The sequence below is a fragment of the Delphinus delphis genome, chromosome 10 (genome assembly GCF_949987515.2).
Source record: "Delphinus delphis chromosome 10, mDelDel1.2, whole genome shotgun sequence".
NCBI lineage: Eukaryota > Metazoa > Chordata > Mammalia > Artiodactyla > Delphinidae > Delphinus > Delphinus delphis.
The window spans coordinates 42,846,249-42,867,180 of record NC_082692.2 but is presented as its reverse complement, the minus strand read 5'-3'; the positions used below and the strand labels follow the sequence as shown (position 1 = coordinate 42,867,180).

At 36.5% G+C, this 20,932-nt stretch overlaps 1 protein-coding gene across 4 annotated transcripts in view; it reads left to right on the top strand.

Annotated features, from left to right (window-relative positions):
- Positions 1-20,932, top strand: part of HMGCLL1 (3-hydroxy-3-methylglutaryl-CoA lyase like 1) — a 137,628-nt gene that overhangs the window by 67,685 nt on the left and 49,011 nt on the right. For all 4 annotated transcript variants that reach the window (XM_060021353.1, XM_060021352.1, XM_060021355.1 and 1 more), the window contains 3 exons: positions 2,136-2,284; positions 12,926-12,989; positions 17,028-17,216. In XM_060021353.1, coding sequence (XP_059877336.1) covers positions 2,136-2,284; positions 12,926-12,989; positions 17,028-17,216 — 402 coding nt within the window. The remainder of the gene's footprint in view (positions 1-2,135; positions 2,285-12,925; positions 12,990-17,027; positions 17,217-20,932) is intronic.

Sequence of the window (20,932 nt, the reverse complement as noted above, 5' to 3'; positions counted from 1 at the left end):
TCAAAGTTAAATTGGTGTGATATGACTCCCTCGTTATCCTGCATAAATACTATCACTAATACCCGTAATACAGGTACATGGAGATCAGTGACCTTGTGGCATTTTTGGGACTAAAATGCTCCACATAATGGCTCTTCCAGTCTAACCGTTCAAGAATTAAAACATAGAAATACAATTACCCATTTTGATGAAATTCTTTTGAAAGTATATTTTGTGCTCGCCACTTAAACAAGGAATACAAAATATAACAAAGATTTCCCAATACGATATTATAATTATTAATGTTATTGTAGTGGATAATTATTTTTGTTACTTTTTCTGAGGTTGCTGTTGTTCCCGCCCTCTACATGGTGCTAATCACTGTCTTTGGAATTGCCTCTACCAACTTTCCTTATTTGTCTTCCGGTTTGTTTCTTCCAATCCTATGTGCCTTGGGAATTTATATGCCGAGAAGCTTTCATAATTTCACATACTAGAAGAATCAGTGTAGTTTTAAGTAAAGGCTTGAGGTGTTATGCTTACATGACTTTATTGTAAAAGTTGAGCAGCAGCTATTTTTGGTATTAATGGATATTTTTCATTTTTGTATTTGTGACTGGGTTGCATGAAGTTGAAAATGTGGGTGCTAGTTGGTGTATCACCTATTAGTGTATCTTGTGAAACCACTTTTATTCGAATTAATACAAATTTTATCACATTGTAAAGAAAGACAGAGACATTTTAAGAAATTATAAATATTGCTGTCATCCGGTCCTAAAGAAGTAGGGAATGTAACCACCTTGAGAAAGATATGAGAGTACACCCTCAGGGTAGCATAGAAAGTAATAGGAGAAACTTTGGCTTGGGAGTCAGGCAAGCCTGTGTTTGAAACATGGCCCTAGAACTTTTACTAGCCTTGGGACCTCCTCTTAGTGTTTTAGCCTCTTTGAGCCACAGTTTTCTCATCTGTAAAATTGCCATAATAATACTTCATTTACAAAATTGTTTGTAGATTAGAAATAGGGCATGCAAAATACAACACCAGCATACAGTAGGTGTTCAATAGTACTTTAATTTAGTTAAATTAAAAAAAAAATTTTAAGTGAAGTATAGTTGATTTACAATGTTGTGTTAATTTCTGCTGTACAGCCAAGTGATTCAGTTATATATATATATATATATATATATATATATATATATACGTTCTTTTTTAATATTCTTTTTCATTATGGTTTATCATAAGATACTGAATATAGCTCCCTGTGCTATACAGTAGGAACTTGTTTATCCACAAAATTTTAATTTTAAAGGTTAAAAATTTATTTTGGATGGAAGAGTGGAAACCAGTATTTTTTAAAAAATGTTGGAGGAGAGATGACAGAATTTTTTTTCTTAATGTATTAATAGGGTATCATAGAGAAAGGGGAATCTAGGCACAGTGCTAGAGATATATTAATAGAAAGTCTTAAAAATCCAGCTGGAAAACTAGGAGGCTTGACATTGAAAACAAGCACTGGGAAGCCTGGAGGGAGGAGAGAAGATGGCCAAAGGGGCAAAAGGGAGAATTGATTAGGTCGACATTTTGGATTTGAAGACTTGCAAGAGGATTAAGGTCTTAAGACACGCAAGAGTTTGGTTGTCACAGTCAAGGTATGAAACAGTGGAAGTGAGGTTAAGAGATAGGGAGAAAATTTGGAGCAAAATCTAAATGATGACTTGGAAAAATATTTTTCTGTTGGATGGTAAGAAGAGAAGAAAAACAGAAAGCATTTACTAGCCTCAATTTTAATAATTAAGTAAAAATAAAGTTTTCCATAGATATCAAGAGATTTCATTGTGGTGCTAGTATTTTCCATAATTACGGTTAAAATATTGCTGAGGATAACTTTTAGGAAAGGCAAAATTAAATTGGAACAGCATCATTGTATATTCTGTGATTTATGAGTGTTGTAGTTTGTGGAATTATTGTGCTATCATAAAATATTTTTACATTTCAAAAGTGCGTATGCAGCAAGTTGAGAAAAATCTAATTTAAAATTTTAAGCAGAATGTTAAAGAATTCAAGTACTCTTTTATAGAGTAGTTAACATTGCTTCTGCTGCTCTTGTTTATGTTTTTGGAATTACTAGCTTTGGCCTTTGATTTGTATTTTTCAGGTTGCTGCTGGAGCCACTGAGATCTCCGTTTTTGGTGCTGCCTCTGAACCCTTTAGCAAGAAGAATATTAACTGTGCTATTGAAGAAAGTATGGAGAAGTTTGAGGAGGTCGTTAAGTCTGCAAGACACATGAATATTCCAACACGAGGGTACTTATGAAATCCCACAAATTCTATTTAGTTCATTAACATCAACTGTTAAAACTCTTTATGAACTATCTAGACATTGTTTTATGACATATAATAATATACATGGGGTATCTTATTTATACCCTGATCTTATGTGATCAGGGCCATGATTATATACTTATTACTATAACTACCTCATTAATATCAGCTGATAATTTATGAGGGCATATCTAGCCCTTATGTTGTCATGCATTTGAGGTCAGAGGGACCAACATCGCAACTGACATTGTTACTCATTTTATTAATTCCAAATTATCCAAATGCAGCCATTTTTGGATCTCAGCCTAGTGTAAACGGATAGATTGTTATGAACTCATAGTAGCATTTGGAAAGGAATCATCTAATGTGGTTTCCAAATTTTTAAATTTTTTAAAGAACCATGCTTTTTCTTCAAAGAATATATTGTACAGAAATTCAATAGATTATGTAAAATGTAAAATTGAGAACTGCACTGGGGCGCTGGGCCCATCATTCCACCCATTCAGCCTCCCCTTAACAGCTGACTTCCAGGTTTTCTCTGTGTGACCCCCAAAGCAAAATTATTTGGGGAAGGAGAAGAGAGAGGAAACTGGTTTGGTTCTTGTCTGCTTCCAGGACAGCAGGGGAGCATCTAGTGCAAACAGGCTCTATACTCAGGCCCATGTCTGTGAAATGTATAATAAATTTGCTTTACTTAAGAAAGAAGTTGTTTCTCAGACATTAGTTAATTTTCTATTTTTATAATTATGGAGATATGATAAACATGCTGTATCATCTTCATAAATTAAAATGCATAGTGTTTGTAACAGAAGGCTGAGTGCTGTCACTGGGCTTAGATGCCGGTTGTATTCCCTATGGTTGAAGTAAGCAAAGTTCATAGTGGCAAGAAAGATTCAGTCATTAATAAGAAAGACAAGTGGATCCAATTTGGAGTGACTGGATTAGAAAAGGATTGGAATTCAACCAAGGTCATTTGGAGAGCAAGTAGAATTAGATTACACCATAGTTAGCTATCTTGTTGGTTTGCTTCCTTTTTTTTTAACTTATTTTTCCTTTCTCCTTAATAAATTTCCAACATGACTTTTTAAATATATAAAGATATTTTTGTAACTGACATGCATACATAACATTCAGAGGGCATGCAAGAAAGTTTAAAAACCAAGATAATGTATTTCCATAGACAGAAAATAAAGGATGTCTGTTCTTAAGGCAAAAGTTACATAACCACCATCAAAAAGGAGAGATGTCCTTTAAGTTTCTAAATTCAAACATACATAAGTTGCTTTGTCTCTCTTCCCTCTAAAGGAAAGGAAAAAATGAAGATGCTGTTCTTCTATTTCAATTTATGTTTAAATGTGGAGTAAAGTAATTCACATTGGAAAGTTGAAAAAACACAAAACTCTAAGAAGTCAGGTACATGTAAGCTTATGCTTCAAATGGGAAGTGTTTTTTTTTTAAATGTTGAAAGATGGATGTGAAAAAATTATATAATAACAAATTTTATCATTTTAGTTTTTATAAAATAGAATAGGTAACTTAATAAGGCTAATAGAAACCCTAACTCCCCTTTAATACTGATTGCTGAACATCTAATATTGTCCTATCAATAAAGAAACTTCTAACCATGCTACAACCTAAGAAGTTTTTCAGGTTTTGATAAGAAGAGTACAGAAGTGCAGATGGACGAGAACTCACCCACAGCCAAATGAAATCAGTGAAAGTACATCAGAGACTTATTGTAGTTATACTGTAGACAGATGTATGTTTTCCAATGCAGAATTCCTTCCTTTGGAGAATAAGCCCTCAATTTTCTGAAACACTAGTCATTTTTAGAACTATGCCTTCGGATGGATGGATATGAGTTCACTATTTGTGCAGTTGAAAATTATCTTCTCTCCCAAACTTTTACAGAGTTTAAATTAGATTTTATTTTCACTGGCAATCTAGATGGTAGGTACTCATTATTAAAAGTCATAGGTCATTGGTACTCATTTAAGGGAAAGAGCCATGCTCAACTAGTTGAACCTGAAGTAGATGCTCCAGCCAGTGTTACTATGGCAACAGCTGCATCAACATGGACCATCACCCAGAAAATGTATATCGCCAGCTGCTGTCAGATTTAAAGGCCATGAGGCAGGACACATTTTATAAAGGCTCACTAAAGCCATTTAAGCTTCTATAAAAACAGTAAAGTTTCATATGTTCTAAATAGCAGCTTTTATTAAAATTATGAAGGCTATTGTTTGTTTCCTCCCCTCCCAGAAACACACACATACATATGCCTATGTACACGTTTTTATACATGCTCTGAACTTTATGTAGCATATGGGACACATTGGGGAAAGACATGGTGCCAGATCGTTGACATAAAATGCAGAGTCAGCTAACTACTGCTGCACATACAGTGTATGTTAGAGAGCAATGAAATGTCTACAATTTGGACTTCATTCTTTAATGTGTATTTCACATATGTTTAAAAAATGTAGGTTATTTTTCTCTTATTTGTTTAATTTTTAAAACATTAAAAAGACAGAGAAAAATAGAAGCCTGTTATAAATTTAATCACTTTCTTTCCTTTTATCAATGGCATTTATTGAAAGAATTACCAAGTTAAAAACTTGAAGCATTTTGGTTTGTCAAAATCTGTTTAAAATTGAAATCCCTCTGATATGAAGTAGTGTTCTCATCTATCATATAAGGCATTCAGATTTTTTTTCTTTTTTTTGTTGTTTAATTTTTAAATTTAAGTTTATTTATTTTTTTATACAGTAGGTCCTTATTAGTCATCAATTTTATACACATCAGTGTATATATGTCAATCCCAATTCAGGCATTCAGGTTTTATTCCTTTTTGTTTGAAGTGAGTATCAGCTTCTCTTTAATGATGTCACAAGAATCACATGCTCACTCTTCTTGTGAAAATATTAGTTTAGAAAGGAAACTATCTCTAAGGTGCCTTATTCATTTCATTATTAGATGCTTATAAACATGTTATAAATTCACAAAGTCAGCAGGTGTGCATATCAAAGCAATGTGCTTTTACATGATAACATCTTAGGCCTCTTCTATAAAATGGCCTAGAATGATCTGATCCATGATTAACTTCCTGAAAGTCTGAGCCTACTGAATGTTGAAAGAAGTCAACTGATAACATTTTTAGGAGCCAAACAAAATTATTCACCCACTGTTAAAAAAAATACAAATTGCAAAAATATTTCACCATGAACTGTCAATGCTGAATTTATTCTCAAATTCCCAGAAAAAGTAGACATACAAAATAATGAGAAGGAAGAATAAAAAGCAAATTAGCGATTAAACTAATATAGACAGCCACAGATAACATTTAGGTATGGAAAAACAAAGACAGTTTTAGGATGCGATAATGTTTTACAATATGATTAATATTGCAATGTGATTGATATTAATAGATATTTTGGAGGAGACAAGGAACCAGGGTTTCATAGAACCATAATGAGTCTAAGGTGCATATTTTATATAGCTCTTCACCTACTGTCACTTTCATCATCTACTTTCTTCTTATACAAAACCAATGAAAACCCAATCGGTTTTTAAATGCTTCTGAATAAAATAAAAATAAAATAAAATTCTGTATCATTTATATCAGTGACCAATTTCTTTGAGGAAAGACCCTCAATGTTAGGAAATTCTTCCTGTGCTTAGTTATTTTTGACTGGTTGCCTAACTCTATATAATTTCTAGCCTTTAAAATGGCAACCATTTCTAACAGCTGTGAAGTCAGGGCTCAGTGTTCTTTCTCAAAATGGTCAGCTTTCACTGGATTTCCCTTGGAGAGAGAATTTGTAACTCAACACGTTTCTTCAAGAATTAGCAGCCTACTTGTTTGTTAGCCAAACCATCTAGGTCGTGTGAACATGTATTTTCTATCCTTCCCCTGCCTCATGCAAAATGTCATTATAGATCCTGATCGTGAAATAGCAGCCTTCTTGAGTAAGATAATGAGCCTCCTTGTTTAGGGCTTAGTGTTTTAAATACACAGTGACTGGCAGGCAGTGCTTCTCATTGATGAAGCAAATGTGTTCCATCAGGTAATCTATCCCAGTGGAACTCACTTGCATATATGGCACCATTTTCCTATAAGTGGACAGTTTATTGGTCAAAGTTTCTTTCCAATTTCTACTGTTAAACTGAAGCCTTTGCATGGGTGTGGAAGAGCAATTCAAATCATCATCTACCAAAATATGGCACATGAAACTCTAATAGTGAGACATCTGTTAAAACTATTTTCTTTTGTACATATGTTTTGTTTGAGTTCAACTTATTTTAGCCTCACATATTATTCTGTCACGGCTGTCTGCCAGATAACACATACCCAGCTACAGTTAATATGTGTAAGTTGTGTTTGTGAAGTCACATCTAAATAGCCTTCATGTGCAGCTTTTGAGCAAAGAATGTGTTTTGTCATTTCTCGTGAAATTTGCATTTTAGAGCAAAAGGAGAATTTTAGCAGAATTGCTTTTTGAGACCAAGGGAAGGTCATTATTTCTTATATCATCCACAGAGATAAGTGCATGATAGGCTCTCAACTTTATTTATAAGTGGCTTGTTAATAATGCAATGCTAGTTTATATTGTTTGTAGGTTGATATATTCTTCATGGGTTCATCAAACTTGTTCCTATATTTAAATGTCTTAATTACCTTTAATTGACATTACATGTCATCTCATCTCATCACCCTTGGCATTGTTTTTCTCTTCTGAGGATAGCAGTGGTTGACTACACTCCAAGTGTTTCTGATATTTATTGAAGTCTTTTACTCAATCTTTTGGTTCCTTTATGTCAGGATGATTTGAGGAACATGGGCTAATTGTGGGAAGGTAGACCTGAGTAAGGCCTAACTGTAGGTTATTTTTCATGTTTCAGTTCTGCTAGGTAAAGTTGTTAAAAACTTGAACGCTTCTGTTTTATCTTTTATCATGATTTTGCATAATATTGATAAATGGCCTCAGCAAGCACAAATAAAACAACTCACATTTCTGTCCAGAGTTTATTGTAATTTTAGTGCAATTGGCTTTAATATGGTTGGTGATTCCTGTATTACCCTTTCATCCTACGTAATGTTTAAAACATGGTTCCAAGTCTGAACTCCCAAATATGTGCTGTCATCTCTGACTACAGAATTTAGAATGTTAAGAACATGAATCTGGCTATACGTTGATTGTAAAGATTAGGAATTTCATAGGAAATTATTCAGAAGGTTAAAATGACATCTTTACTAAGATATTTTTGCATTAATTCATTCAAGAAATATTGTTTTATATAGTGTGCTCTCTTATGATGCTATGTGTAATAATGAAAATGAAAAAAAGCCTAACTTCGAAGAGTTCCCAGCAGACTGGGGAAGTAATATGTATAGAGATAATTATTATATGGTCAAAAAAGCCAAGTACTTTAAGAGACATGCAGATAAATCCTATGAAAGTTCAAATTAAGACTGTATTAAATTTCTCTGGAGTTATTTGTAGAAGCCTTCATGGAGGTGTCAATAAAGTGAAATCATTAAAAATGGGTAAAAATGTGGAAACATAATCAGAAATGATGGCCTCCTCAGGCAGGGTAGGAAATCTACAAAGAGCAAAGGCATAGTGAAGAGAAATCTCCAGAAATGTTTGGATAAGAGGGAGAAGTTTATATTTACTGTAATAAGAGCTTTTGAGGCCGTGAAATGCAAGAGAGGCAGAAAGATGAGGCTTCACAAATTGCTGAATTTGAATATCAAGTTTATTCAGTAGACAATGGCAAGCCATTAAGGATTTTCAGAGTGTAAAAATATGCTCTAGGAATATTATTTTGGCAACAGATATTGGAGTGCAAATGAGGGAGTGGTGTGAGACTAGAGGCAAGGAGGGCACTTAGGTGACGTCTGTGACCATCCTGGGGAGGGGCTTGGGTACTGTTCTGTCCATGTGGGCTGGCGCTGGCAGAGCTCATATGCTCTAGAGCCTGGAGGGAAGAACCAGCCAATGCTGGTTAATGAACGTGTTCTCAAAGCTGACCTTCAAGTGATTTAGTGGCTGAAAATGACTGTATCTTTTTTTTTTAATGGCAAATGTGGGAAAAACAGGAATGAGCATCATTTTGGATCTATTGAGCTTCATATGCCATGTGAATGTGTCAAGCAATCGATTTGTAATGTTCATAAGAATATTGGGAATTTGTTCCTGGAAGAGAGACTATAGGGGACTGAGCTGATACAGAAACTCCCTTTTCTGTTCCCATTACAGACACATAAATATAACAACTTGTAAAACATATAACCAAGCTCAGAAAAGAAAAGAAAGTCCTCAGATTTCATCAAAGAAAGTGTGGTAAGGATGCAGGCTGATGCCACTAACACACGGGGGTATCTATTCCAGATATAATCCCTGGTGGCTTGGAAATGGGATTTTAAAATCTATATGGGAAAAGATAGGTGTTCTTCTAAGACTGGATTTGGAACTGAGTGTTCTTGGAGCCTGGAAGCACTTCCTTGCCAGTGCAAAGTCACTGAAATACGTGCCAGTGTTATGGGTTGTGGATTTATGACATATGAGTATTGTGGAAACCCAAATTGAGAAATGAAGGTAGGCATTTGCCTGGGAACTGGTAAAGTCTGCAAGGCAAGAGAAAAAGGAAATTAAATATCCTTTATAGGGACATTAAAATAACTCAGGACTGTCACTTCAGGACCTTCTACAGAAACTGAAATCACCATGAAAAGGCACTAATGGTAAAAATTACAGGCCACATGAGGAAACAAACTATCCTAAGAAAAATAAGCAGAAGAAAAAGAAAAAGCAGGAGAATTTTCACTGAAAAGAAGGACATAGAATAATTTGAAAAGGATATTATAAATTAATGCTTAACCTATTTATAAAGGCAAAGGAAGAACATAATAAAAGAACAGGTCTTTATGGAAAAACGAATGAAGATTTAAGGAAAAGAAATGGAAATGAAAAATACATGTGTTAAATAAAAACAATAATTGCATTGAACAGCAGATTACAGTTGAAGAGAGGATTAATGGTCTGGAAGTAGAATTTGAGGAAACTTCAATCATGAAACACAGAAAGATAAAAGAAATTTTGAAAGTGAAATTAAGAGAGAATGCCTAATAGAATTCCCAGAAGGAGAAAACAGGGAAAATAGATATTTTGATGAACTAGTACTTTGATGATTTTCTAGAAGAGAAAAAAGTATTAATGTTAATATTGAAGAAGTATAACAAGTCCTGACATACTCATTATAAAATGTAGAATATTAGGTATAAACAGATAATCCTAAAGCAGTAGAGAAAAAATTACTATAAAAATAAAGGAATTATCATTAGACAGAAAAATTCTCATCAGCAAAAACTGAGAAGAGAAATAGTGAAATAATATGTTCAAAATGGCAAAAAAAAAAAACCCTGTCAACCTAGAGTTCCATACCTAGCCAAACTATTACACATTGATAAAAGTGAAATAAAACCATTTGTTGACAAAGTAGTCTGCAAAAGTCTATCCTTGCTGAAAAAATTACTAAAGGCTGTAGTTCAATAAAATGGACATTGAGCCAGAAAGAAGGAATGAAAAGAAAAAAGAAATGGAGAGGTTGCAGGTCAGGGCTTCAGCAGAGTAGAAACTATTTGGAATAGGTCTATAAGAAATCAACCACCAGCCAATTCAATATGGATAAATGTCGTGAATGCTGTGGGTCCAATCAAAGATAGATGCTGTGGGGTAGCAGTGAGGAAATCCCTGAGATTAGATACTCTCATGGCTGTGTAACATCACTTTTACATAAGGGTGTCAATCCAACAATCCAGGTGAGGAAGTATTGCTAATAGTTGAGTGGTTTTCAATTTTGGCAGCTTAATGGAACTTTGAAAATTATTTTAAAATAATTAGTGGTTAGATTCTATTCCCTGAGTTTCTGATTTAATTGGTTTGGAGTGTGTCTTACCCACCAGTGTCTGTTTTGTTTTTTAAGCTCCCTAGGTGATTCTGTACAGTCAAGATTGAGAAGCATTGTAATAGATTGTCAGAGAAGTGCAGAGGTCTAGAAACTGACTTCTGCCACCAGTCAAAGCAGACGTGGTAGCCTATTCTCATCATGAGGGAGGCCTTTTCATACTCACAAAAATCCCTCACTTTTTACAAGTGGTTGGCAAGCTTTTTGTGTAAAGAGCCAGATAGTAATATTTTAGGTTTTGTGGGTCAGATGGTCTTTGATGCAACTACTATTCTGCTGGTATAATGCAAAATATCCATGGAATATAGGTAAACAGATGGGCATGGCTTTGTTCCAATAAATTTTTTATTTGCAAAAGAGCCGTGAGCAGGATTTGGCCTCTGGGACTTAGCTTGCCAACCTCTGTTTTCGAGTGTTAAAATACAGTTAATGAGCACAGTTAAGAACCATTGCATTCACTTTGCAGAAAGTAGCCCCACATGTGAATAGGTTAAAGAAGGGTGGAGAAGAACATATGAAGATAACATGCAATGGAGAATGAAGACCAGGCCAACCATAGACCAGGGAAGGACTCAGAGGGAAAACTCTAGTGAGTGAAAATGCACATGGAGAGAGTTAGGGTCATGGCATAAAGGGGCAGCTATAGCCAGGTTGTTACTTTTCAGTTAAGAGAATGCTAGAGAGGTTTGTTTGTTTTATATTGTCTTACATTTGTTGGGTTTCTTTTGCTTGTTTTTGCATTTAGAGTGATTGCATGTAAATGAATAGCTTGGACTTTCTTTTTAATCACATCTAGATATTTGGGGTTCAGAATAAATGTACTTCTCTTTTCAACACATTATCATCATTGTACCTGAATTGATAGATAGCTAGTGGGAAGCAGCCACATAGCACAGGGAGATCAGCTCGGTGCTTTGTGACCACTTAGAGGGCTGGGAAAGTGAGGGTGGGAGGGAGGGAGATGCAAGAGGGAAGAGATATGGAAACATATGTATATGTGTAACTGATTCACTTTGTTATAAAGCAAAAACTAACACACCATTATAAAGCAATTATACTCCAATAAAGATGTTAAAAAAAAAAAGAAAATCCTTTTTCATCCCTTGCCACCTTCTCCAGTACTATGTTCACATAAGAACATTTTCTTTTCTGCATATCTTGAGTAAATTTATACAAATCATTTGAATATTAAGCTTAAATTATAGTGATTGAAAGAGCAGAGAGATGGGTTTCCTGTCCAGCATAGGCTTTCAAATTTTACTTGACTTTATCCTCTTTTTCTCCTTCTCTGTCCTCATAACTGCTTGTCCAGCTTATGGAGCTGCTTAGTTATTTTAATTCCAAAACCCAATTTTTATTCACATTTTAATACTTTTGAAATTTGGTTATATCTTTAAGATCAATGAATATGTATTGAATTATTGAATCTATATTTCATGTTTTTACCCCAAAACCTGTTGTGAAATTAGTGTATCTTCCAATTGACAGCATTGTTTTTTAAATTGAGGTATAGTTGATTTATAATGTTGTGTTAATTTCTGCTGTACAGCCAAGTGATTCAGTTACATATATATATACATTGAATCAAGGAAACATGGGATCATCTTTGCTCATGTTTTTGCCTCCATCTTTGGTACCCACTTCCAGAATTTATGAAGAGTTGCATTTCTGGAAAACAAACCTGATCTTGTCATACGAATGTCTCAAAATAATTTTCAGGGATCTCAAAATTTCAGCTCCATGGCACAGTATTCAAGGGCTTGCTATCTAAAGCCTTTCATATTCTGGCTCAAAGAACACTGTTTCCAGCCTTCTTCCCCACAACCCCTCTCTCCCCCATGTGAATTGCTTCATTCCTGATGATCAGACACATGGTGCATTATTTTAATACAAGTGTTGTAAAATCTCTGAGAAAACTTTAATAAAATGGGATTGGTGTTGAGCTGAAAATAGCTAAAAGAGGCTTTTTTCTAGTTTCATACTTTAAGATGGAAATGTATCATCATCCTTGCAAGAAAGGCTTGACTTTTTATATTAAATTGTTGAAGAAGCTTATGGAATATCTTTATTTGGAGCCTTTTAAACATAGACTAGACACTCTTCTGTTGGGGATGATTTTTAGGTACACCCATAGAGATAAACAAGGTGAACTTTGAGGTTGTGATCAGTTCTGGGAGTTTGGGGGTGATTAATGACTGTATCTACGTGAGGCCAAAACAGCCAGATGGAAATGAAGAGAGAAATTCAGTTTGTCATCTACATGCTTTCTATATGATTCCAAAGACCTGGATATTTAACAGTTGAATGTATATACTTATTGAAATAAAACAATATATTTCACTGGTATTTTCTGCTTTGAATGTTAACGTATTGCTATAGTTTAAGCAATCTCACGAGATGAACACTTGTCTTATTCCCATCTGCCATCCAATAACGTATATCAAATTGTAATTATTAGAAAAACTAAAATGTGAGTTAAATTGAAAATGTTTCCAATTGTTTTTGTTTGGTCTGAGAATAATAATGAAGGAATAGAGTAAAATAAATTTTCTTGATGACTCTTTGGCTATTTCTTCATTTTTATAAAATGGAAATTAGGAAACGGCTTATCCACCAGATGCATATTTATATGGCTCTGTATTTTAAATTTAGGTATGTATCCTGTGCCCTGGGCTGTCCATATGAAGGAAACATCACACCGCAGAAAGTAACAGAAGTAAGATATACGCCTGGTTTTCTGGTTCATGGTAAAATGATGTGTATTATTTTAAAAAGTGGGCTGTTTTTCCTAATGTTTTTTGCATTTGCACAACTAGACCAAGGAGAACCATGGACTGGGAGGCATTTATTAGATCACTTAGATAATAGTTTTATTTTAACACTAAGGACTTAGATAGTGCCTATTACTGTCCAGAGTTAACATTTGATTCTTATCATATGGGTGTCCAAAGTTTGAGGGAATAAAAACACCTGATTTGTTTTTATGTGAATAGAACATATTGAGCAACCTTTCTACTTTCTATCAGAATTCTGGGGCAGTTTTTGCACATATACTCAAACTTTGCCTTGGTTGCTCAGGTAGTGTCCCTTTGTTGTCTCCTGCGTATTTTGGCATTTGTATCAGAGTACATACTGCTTCCATGTTTTTGTTCCTTTAAGATTCTATAGCTCTTTCTGCTGAGATTCAAGTTGCTATTATTCCAGAGCAATTTTACAGCTATTTATTATAGTCATTAAGGACCTACTTATTGAAGTTCATTTTCTACTTCCTGTTCCTTTTTCTTAATTGATACCAATGAATACAAAATGCTTGTCTTTGAAATTATATTAGACTCAGAAACTCATTTGTATATGAAATAGCATATTCTTGTGCACTGCTGTTAAGGTTAATTTTTATAAGTTTAGGGATGTGGTGCTGAAGCAGTGAAGATGGGATTGTTAGAATATCGAACTTTTGACAGGATAAACTTTGGTTTGGCTAAAGCAATTCCTGTTTTGTGTATTCATTTGAACTGCAGATGTTTCCAGTGAGAGATATACCATCATCTATTAATTAAGCAAGACAATTGCCCACAGAGGCAGATATATCAATACTATAAAATAATGAAAATTAAATATTTAAAAAATTTTATTGAAGTGTAGTTGATTTACAATGTTGCATTTAATTTCTGCTATACAGCAAAGTTACTCAGTTATACATATGTATTCTTTTTCATGTTCTTTTCCATATGGTTTATCACAGGATATTGAATATAGTTCCCTGTGCTATACAGTAGGACCTTGTTGTTTATCCATCCTATGTATAACAGTTTGCATCTTTATGAAGCTGAAATTTTGCAGTCCTTCGCTGGCATGGGACCCTTCTAAGGCTCTGTTATTAATTTGTATTCACAACTATATATCCCTTTTTTAAAAATCAGTTTACGGTTTTTATTATTTTTTTTAATTTTTATTTATTTATTTATTTATTTTTTGGCTGTGTTGGGTCTTTGTTGCTGCACACGGGCTTTCTCTAGTTGCAGCGAGCAGGGGCTATTTTTCATTGCGGTGCACGGGCTTCTCATTGCAGTGGCTTCTCTTGTTGCAGAGCACGGGCTCTAGGCATGCGGGCTTCAGTAGCTGCAGCACGCAGGCTCAGTAGTTGTGGCTCATGGGCTCTAGAGCGCAGGCTCAGTAGTTGTGGTGTACGGGCTTAGGTGCTCCGTGGCATGTGGGATCTTCCTGGACCAGGGATCGAACCCATGTCCCCTGAATTGGCAGGTGGATTCTTAACCACTGCGCTCCCAGGGAAGTCCTTATGTATTCTCTTCTTATAGAACATTTCCAAAATAGTATAACTTCAGACTCCACAAAACCTGAATCCAACTCTGCCTATACACCCACCCCTTGCTTTTCTTCCTTCTGGCTTGTGCCACCTCTGGACAGACCACACACAGTCTCAGGCTCTGCATTCCTGCTCCATAATATCCAGGGTGTTGCTGAAGAGAATCCTGGAACAGGCAGATTGGAAGCATTAGGAATTCATGACCAGCGACCTTACCTGGTCTTCTGTTCCACACTATCCTGTGTGGAACAACTCCCTGTCTCCTTTCCAAAATGACTCTTGCAGACTGTGTTCCCTGTGTTGAAGCCTCTAGCCCTTCCTGTCGCTTACTCCCCTGTATATGCAACTGCAGAGCCCTTCCCACTGATACTCGAACATGTTCAAGCCTCTTCCATGTGAAAACTTCCCTTCCTTAAGTCAGCATCCCTGGCACTCTTGTAGCCCTTGGATTGCCTTGACCCCACACTTAGGATTTTCCTCCAGCCACTTGAATGGAAGCCTCATTCTTCTCTATGTGGCCATTAAGAAATTCCAGCATTTAATAGAGAGTTTTGAGGAGATTAATTATCTATGTGAGGCCAAAAACATACAGATGGAAATGAAGAGAGAAATTCAGTTAGTCATCTACATGCTTTCTATATGATTCCAAAGACCTGTATATTTAACAGTTGAATGTATGTACCTTTTTAAATAAAGGAGAAGAAAGAGGAGAATCAGTATTATGTTTTTTTTTATCCAAGTGTCCATCCAATAATTGTCTCCTACCTGGACTAGGTAGCCCTTCTGAGTTCCCTTCAAACTATTTTTGATGTTATATTGATACTGCCTTTCTGAAACATAAATCCCATTATGTCACCACTACTCCACATTTGGTCAAGGCTTTCTACTGCTCTTATGATAGACACCTCAACCAAAATCCAAAACCCGGTCAGTTTGCAAGGCTGTGTGTACTGTTTGTACGCTCTGCCCCGGGCCTTCCTCCCCAGCTTTATGGAGCCCCATTCCCCCTTGGTTTTTGCTTTCTTGTCACATCTGTCCTTTGCATCTGACCTTCCCTCCTTTTTTTTTCTTCCTTTGGCCACACCCCATGGCATGGGGGATTCTAGTTCCCCGACCAGTGATTTAACCCGCGCCCCCTGCAGTGGAAGTGCGGAACCTCAACCACTGGACCACCAGGGAATTCCCATGACCTTCCTTCCTACTTGGAATCCCCTTAGTATTTGATATTTCAGCTGCCTGAAATTCCACCTGAAAGTTCTTCTCACACCCTTCCTCCACAACCTCTTCGACAAGTTGATGCTGACTTTATCTCAGGCTGTCACTGAGGCCCTTCCTGCTTGACAGATCTAGGTCAATTTCCTTTGCTACATGCTCTTAGAATCTTGTTTCTTTGTTCCAAAATTATTATGTTAGCTGTGTTTACACATTCCTGAGTGGAATTGATTAGGGTCTGTCCTCACTTGACTCCAGATTCCATAATACCTTGAGCCTGGACCCTTAACATCTGCATCCCCATCATATCCCAGCATCTAGGGCAGCACCTGATGTAAAATAAGCACCAAAGACACACATAAGGCATGAGTTAAGGGGTGACCATGTGTCTGATTTTGCACAAAGTGATTTTTATATATTCTCATTTTCACAACCAAACATGTCAACACTCACTTCATCATTATTATTGTGATTTTGAAAAATTAATTAGTAAGGCTTAGAAAACATGCTAAATAATGGTGTTTTATTGTTTGTATTTTACAGAATAGGGGCTGAGGCTTCAAAAGGTTCATCTTCTGCCCAGTATCACATGACTAGCATTTGTGGCAGCTGAGATTTCAATCCAGGCCTGTCTGATTCCAGAAGCCATGTCTTTGTCAACATACAATGCTGCCTTCATTAAAATTCATATTGCTCTTTGAAAGTAACATTAGTTATTTGGCTTGAAGGGAGCACAAAGTTTACCAAACTCAAGAGCATCTATTTATGAGCTAGAAAATTTAAGCCAAAAATATCAAGTGTCTGTACCGATTACAAAGCTACTTGATTGACATCTCTTGACCGCCTTGAGAAATACTAGTTCCAAAGTAAATCTGTGATGCTTCTGTTTGATTAAAGGGCTGAGAAAATAAGCCTCTCATAAATGAAATTGTAGCTTATACTTTCATAAATGAACATGTAGCTACTTAGATAGATACGATTCTGAGGCAAACTTGAATATTAGAGAAAGATAACTACAGGAATGTCATTCAAAGTTTTATATAATGCTTGGGATTTAATGAGCAAGGACAAGGACTAGAAAACTAAAATATACATTTCCATGGATATGCAAGTTATCTTAGTTGTGATGTTTACTTCTAGATGATGTTTGCTAAGGAACAACAGGGTTTGAGTGTGTTCATTTCCATTGTTTTACTAGCTTGTCACTTTTCTTGATAGGTGTCTAAGAGATTGTATGGCATGGGCTGTTACGAGATTTCCCTGGGAGACACAATTGGAGTGGGAACTCCAGGAAGCATGAAGAGGATGCTGGAAAGTGTCATGAAAGAAATCCCACCCAGGGCTCTTGCTGTTCACTGTCATGACACATACGGACAAGCCTTAGCAAATATCCTTACGGCCCTTCAGGTATTTTGTATTATTTGTGTGTATGTATAAAGGTGTGTATACTTATTTGCCATATAAACATATTAAGAGCTTTAGTGAGACAATATTTATAAATTGCTATGAATATAACATTTTTTTTTTGAGATTCAAGTGTTGATACTTATTGGGCATCCACAGTGTTTCAAGCCCTTTTTTCACCTCTTCCATGTACGTTATTTCATTTTACCCTCACAGCAACCTTTGCAGTATACATAGCATTAACCTGTTATGTATCAGGAAACAGGATTTGGAGGTTACGTGACCTGCCCAAGATCACACAGCTACAAAGTGCTGGAGTTGAGACCAGAGACTGGGGCTTCCGACTCCATGCCAAGCCTTCTCTCCTAGTTTCCTAACATGCTGACCCAGTAAGAAATTGTTATTGTAGAAGTATACATTAATCGAGCCATTGTTTGAATGCTGTGGTTAGGTTTAGAATGAAGGGAGAACATTGAATAGCTGTAAATTGGTTGGTAGAAAACTAGAAGGGAGGCAGTGTGACATGACAGAAGAAAAGCTAGATTAAAAATCAAGAGACATTTAAACAGTACCTGACACATGACGTGCACTCAGGAAATATTTGTAAATTGCCCATGCTTTCCAGGGCAATGATGTCTTATTACTGTTCATTTGATTTGATAAAATCCCTGAATTTGTTCTTTTTAAAAGTATTAATCTTCTCAGAGCTATGTCTGCTTTTTTCAACTCCCACTTGCTCTCAGCCTGAAAAGTTGATAGATTGAAAAATGATGGCATTTTTGAGGAGTGCAAAGCACGGAGATAGTAGCGTGTACTGTTGTAATCATGTAACTTATGCTCCTTTGGATAATTTGGTGCTCTGTGATGAGGAGGTGTGCTGAAATACAGACTATTTTGTTTAAGATGTCTTCTTGATGTTGGCAAGCATCCTTTTGAAAGAACCCCTGGTTTTTATCAAGTATGTTCTGATCAAAATCAAGAGAGCTAGAAAGTTGGAGGATTAAGAGTTGCTTATTACATTCTAATGATACCTCAGTTCTTTTTAATGTATTTATTGAAAGGAGTAGATATAAATTGCATTTTAAGGTATTTATTTTTAAATTGATGTTATTTCTTAAACTCGGATAAAAATAGATTCACTGGATGTTCTTCGAACCCAAGATTTTGACAACTAAAGATAAGAGTGTCTGAAAGCTTTTTGGTGAGGCTGAAAATCAATACATAAAGCTTAATGTCATCATCCTGCAGTGCACAGTTGTTTGGCAGAAGTTAAAAAAACCTGTGACTATCAAGCCCCACAAGGGCTTATTTGGACTTTGTAACATATGTGCACAAATCCTTATTTGTCCTCTGGAAACAGGCAAGGAACATTGTATTGAATTAGAAGAAAAAATGATATCCCATGGACTTTGGGGCGTTTTGACAATTTTCCTTCTCTATTCTAGTTTCTAAAACAATAGAGAACTAGGCATCACTTCAGGAGGATTCTGTGTTCAGCTGCAACTGTAACTTATTAAGTGTTCCTCACCAGCAAGTTCCTGGAGAGGTCTGTGTGTGTGTCTGTGTGTGTGTGTCTGTGCATCTCTCTCATTTCTCATATGGATATATCCTCTAGACGGTAACACTTGAGTCATGTTTTATTCATGTAGCATATTTATTATATAATGAGTGATAGTTTTGGGTTTTGGGATCCAGGGCTATAGTGCACATTCTGGGAACCCAAAGATCTGATTCTGGAAACTTTCTGCCTGTTGAAAATGCCCCACTGCAAAATATTGCTGTTGCCCCATTGTGAGTGTGACGGTTAAGGCTGTCTGAGAAAGTAAGATTTAAAATCAGATATAAAGAATGAGAAGAAAGGAACCTCAATAAGGGGTGTGTGTGTGTGTGTGTGTGTGTGTGTGTGTGTGTGTGTGCATGCGTTTGTGTGTGTGTATGGGCATCAATGTGTGAAAAGAATGTTCAAGCACATGAAACACCACTCGGGCAAAAGGCCTTGGAGAGGGAAGAGCATGTCCTAGGAGCTGAAAGACGACTATTGTATTCAGAGGGGAACCTGAGCTTTATAACATTCGCTGAATTAGATGAACTGCAGAGTCTCCATTTACAAAGAGATGCGGACTGCAATTCTGGGGCATTTGCCCATCCATACTGTAACAGCAGTACGGGGTGGGGACAGGAAAGGACCTTGGGCCCAAGCAAGATGGGGAGCACAGGCCAGAACCTGTATAAGGCTGAGGCCCCTCACCCCGCAAAAAAAACACCACACCTTCAGTCAAAAAGGGTGAACCAGCAAAAACCACCTAACAACGGGAGAAGGCAGCAAGGATATTTATTCTAATGGCCTTGGCTATGGGTGAAGGAGAAATAGACAAGCCCCCTTTATATGTCATAACTATTTGTTGACCTGTTGTGAGTTTAGGGTTGAAATTCACATTGCTTGCAGAATGTGAAAGACTCAAGCAGGCAAATTATTTTCAGATGGGTGTGAATTAGTAGCACCTACAGATGTCAGGAAGAATATAAATCTTTTCAGAAGGAACATATCTTCAATTTAAGCTGAATTATTTGGGGGGGGGGGGTGTGTATGTGTCTATGTGTGTATGTGTATGTGTGTGTGTTTATGTCTCTCTGTGTGTGTATGTATGCCTGTGTGTGTCTCTGTGTGTGCATGTGTATATGCATATGTGCGTATGCATGTGTGTGTACATGTATATGTGTATTTGTGTGTATGTGTCTATGTGTATCTGTATGTCTAGGTGTGTATGTGTGTGTGTATGTCTGTCAGGGGAAGGGTCGATATTTTGCTCTTTGGCATCTCTTGTGCTCTTTGGCACAAGTTAGCAGGAAACGTGTCCACAAGTATCTGTCATTGTGTTTTCTGTTCTTTTACTATGTGCACAAGCTCTAAGCATGTACATGAGGTGGGAGGGCAGAAGGGAGGCGAGGGGCCTGGGAAAGTGCACTTGGAGCGTGGTGGTATTGCATTGCCCAGACCTTGACGTGTAGTGGCAGTGTAAGTGGGTGGAGGAGAGGGTAAGAGCAGCTTGTGTAAGAAGCAATATGCAGCCCGAGTGGCCAGTTTAAATGAACAATTTAACGTTGGAGTTGTAGAGTTTGTGTTTGCTGCCATCCACTTTCAAACAGTTTCATCCACTTTCATCCAGTTTGATAAGCCAGTGCCAGTGTAAGAAAAAATATACACTTCTGCTCTCTTTGAAACTGTGTGTAGCTGAGACAGTCTGTAAATGTTTGGGGAGGTGTATGCTCACACAGACAGCGGAGCATTGTCTTGGAATGTCTTTGCAGACATATGTGTACTGGTTGGTCCCTGGCAACGCTGAGTGAGGCAGAGTCCTCCAGGGCCCTTCCCAATAAAAGCAGCAGCAACAACAAAATAACCAGGATTACCTTGAGCAGAGGAGAAAAAATGTCTTAGGAAAAAAATAAAAACAAAAACCAAAACCAAACCTGTCAGTGTTTAAGTAGAAGGGAAATCAGAGAAAGTCCCACTTGGTTATGAACTAGGCTAACTCTGGCTTCAGGAAGCAGTGGCCATACTTCATTCTTTAAAATGGAATCTTTGAAGTGGCTTCTAGTCAGATTGCTGGTGCATGTGGAGTGGATATCATTTGTTTTAATTTAGGGGTTAGGAAACAGTTTACAGTGCTCCAAACTGGAAGTTAAAATGATGGCAAGGAGACATGTAGTAGGTGGAA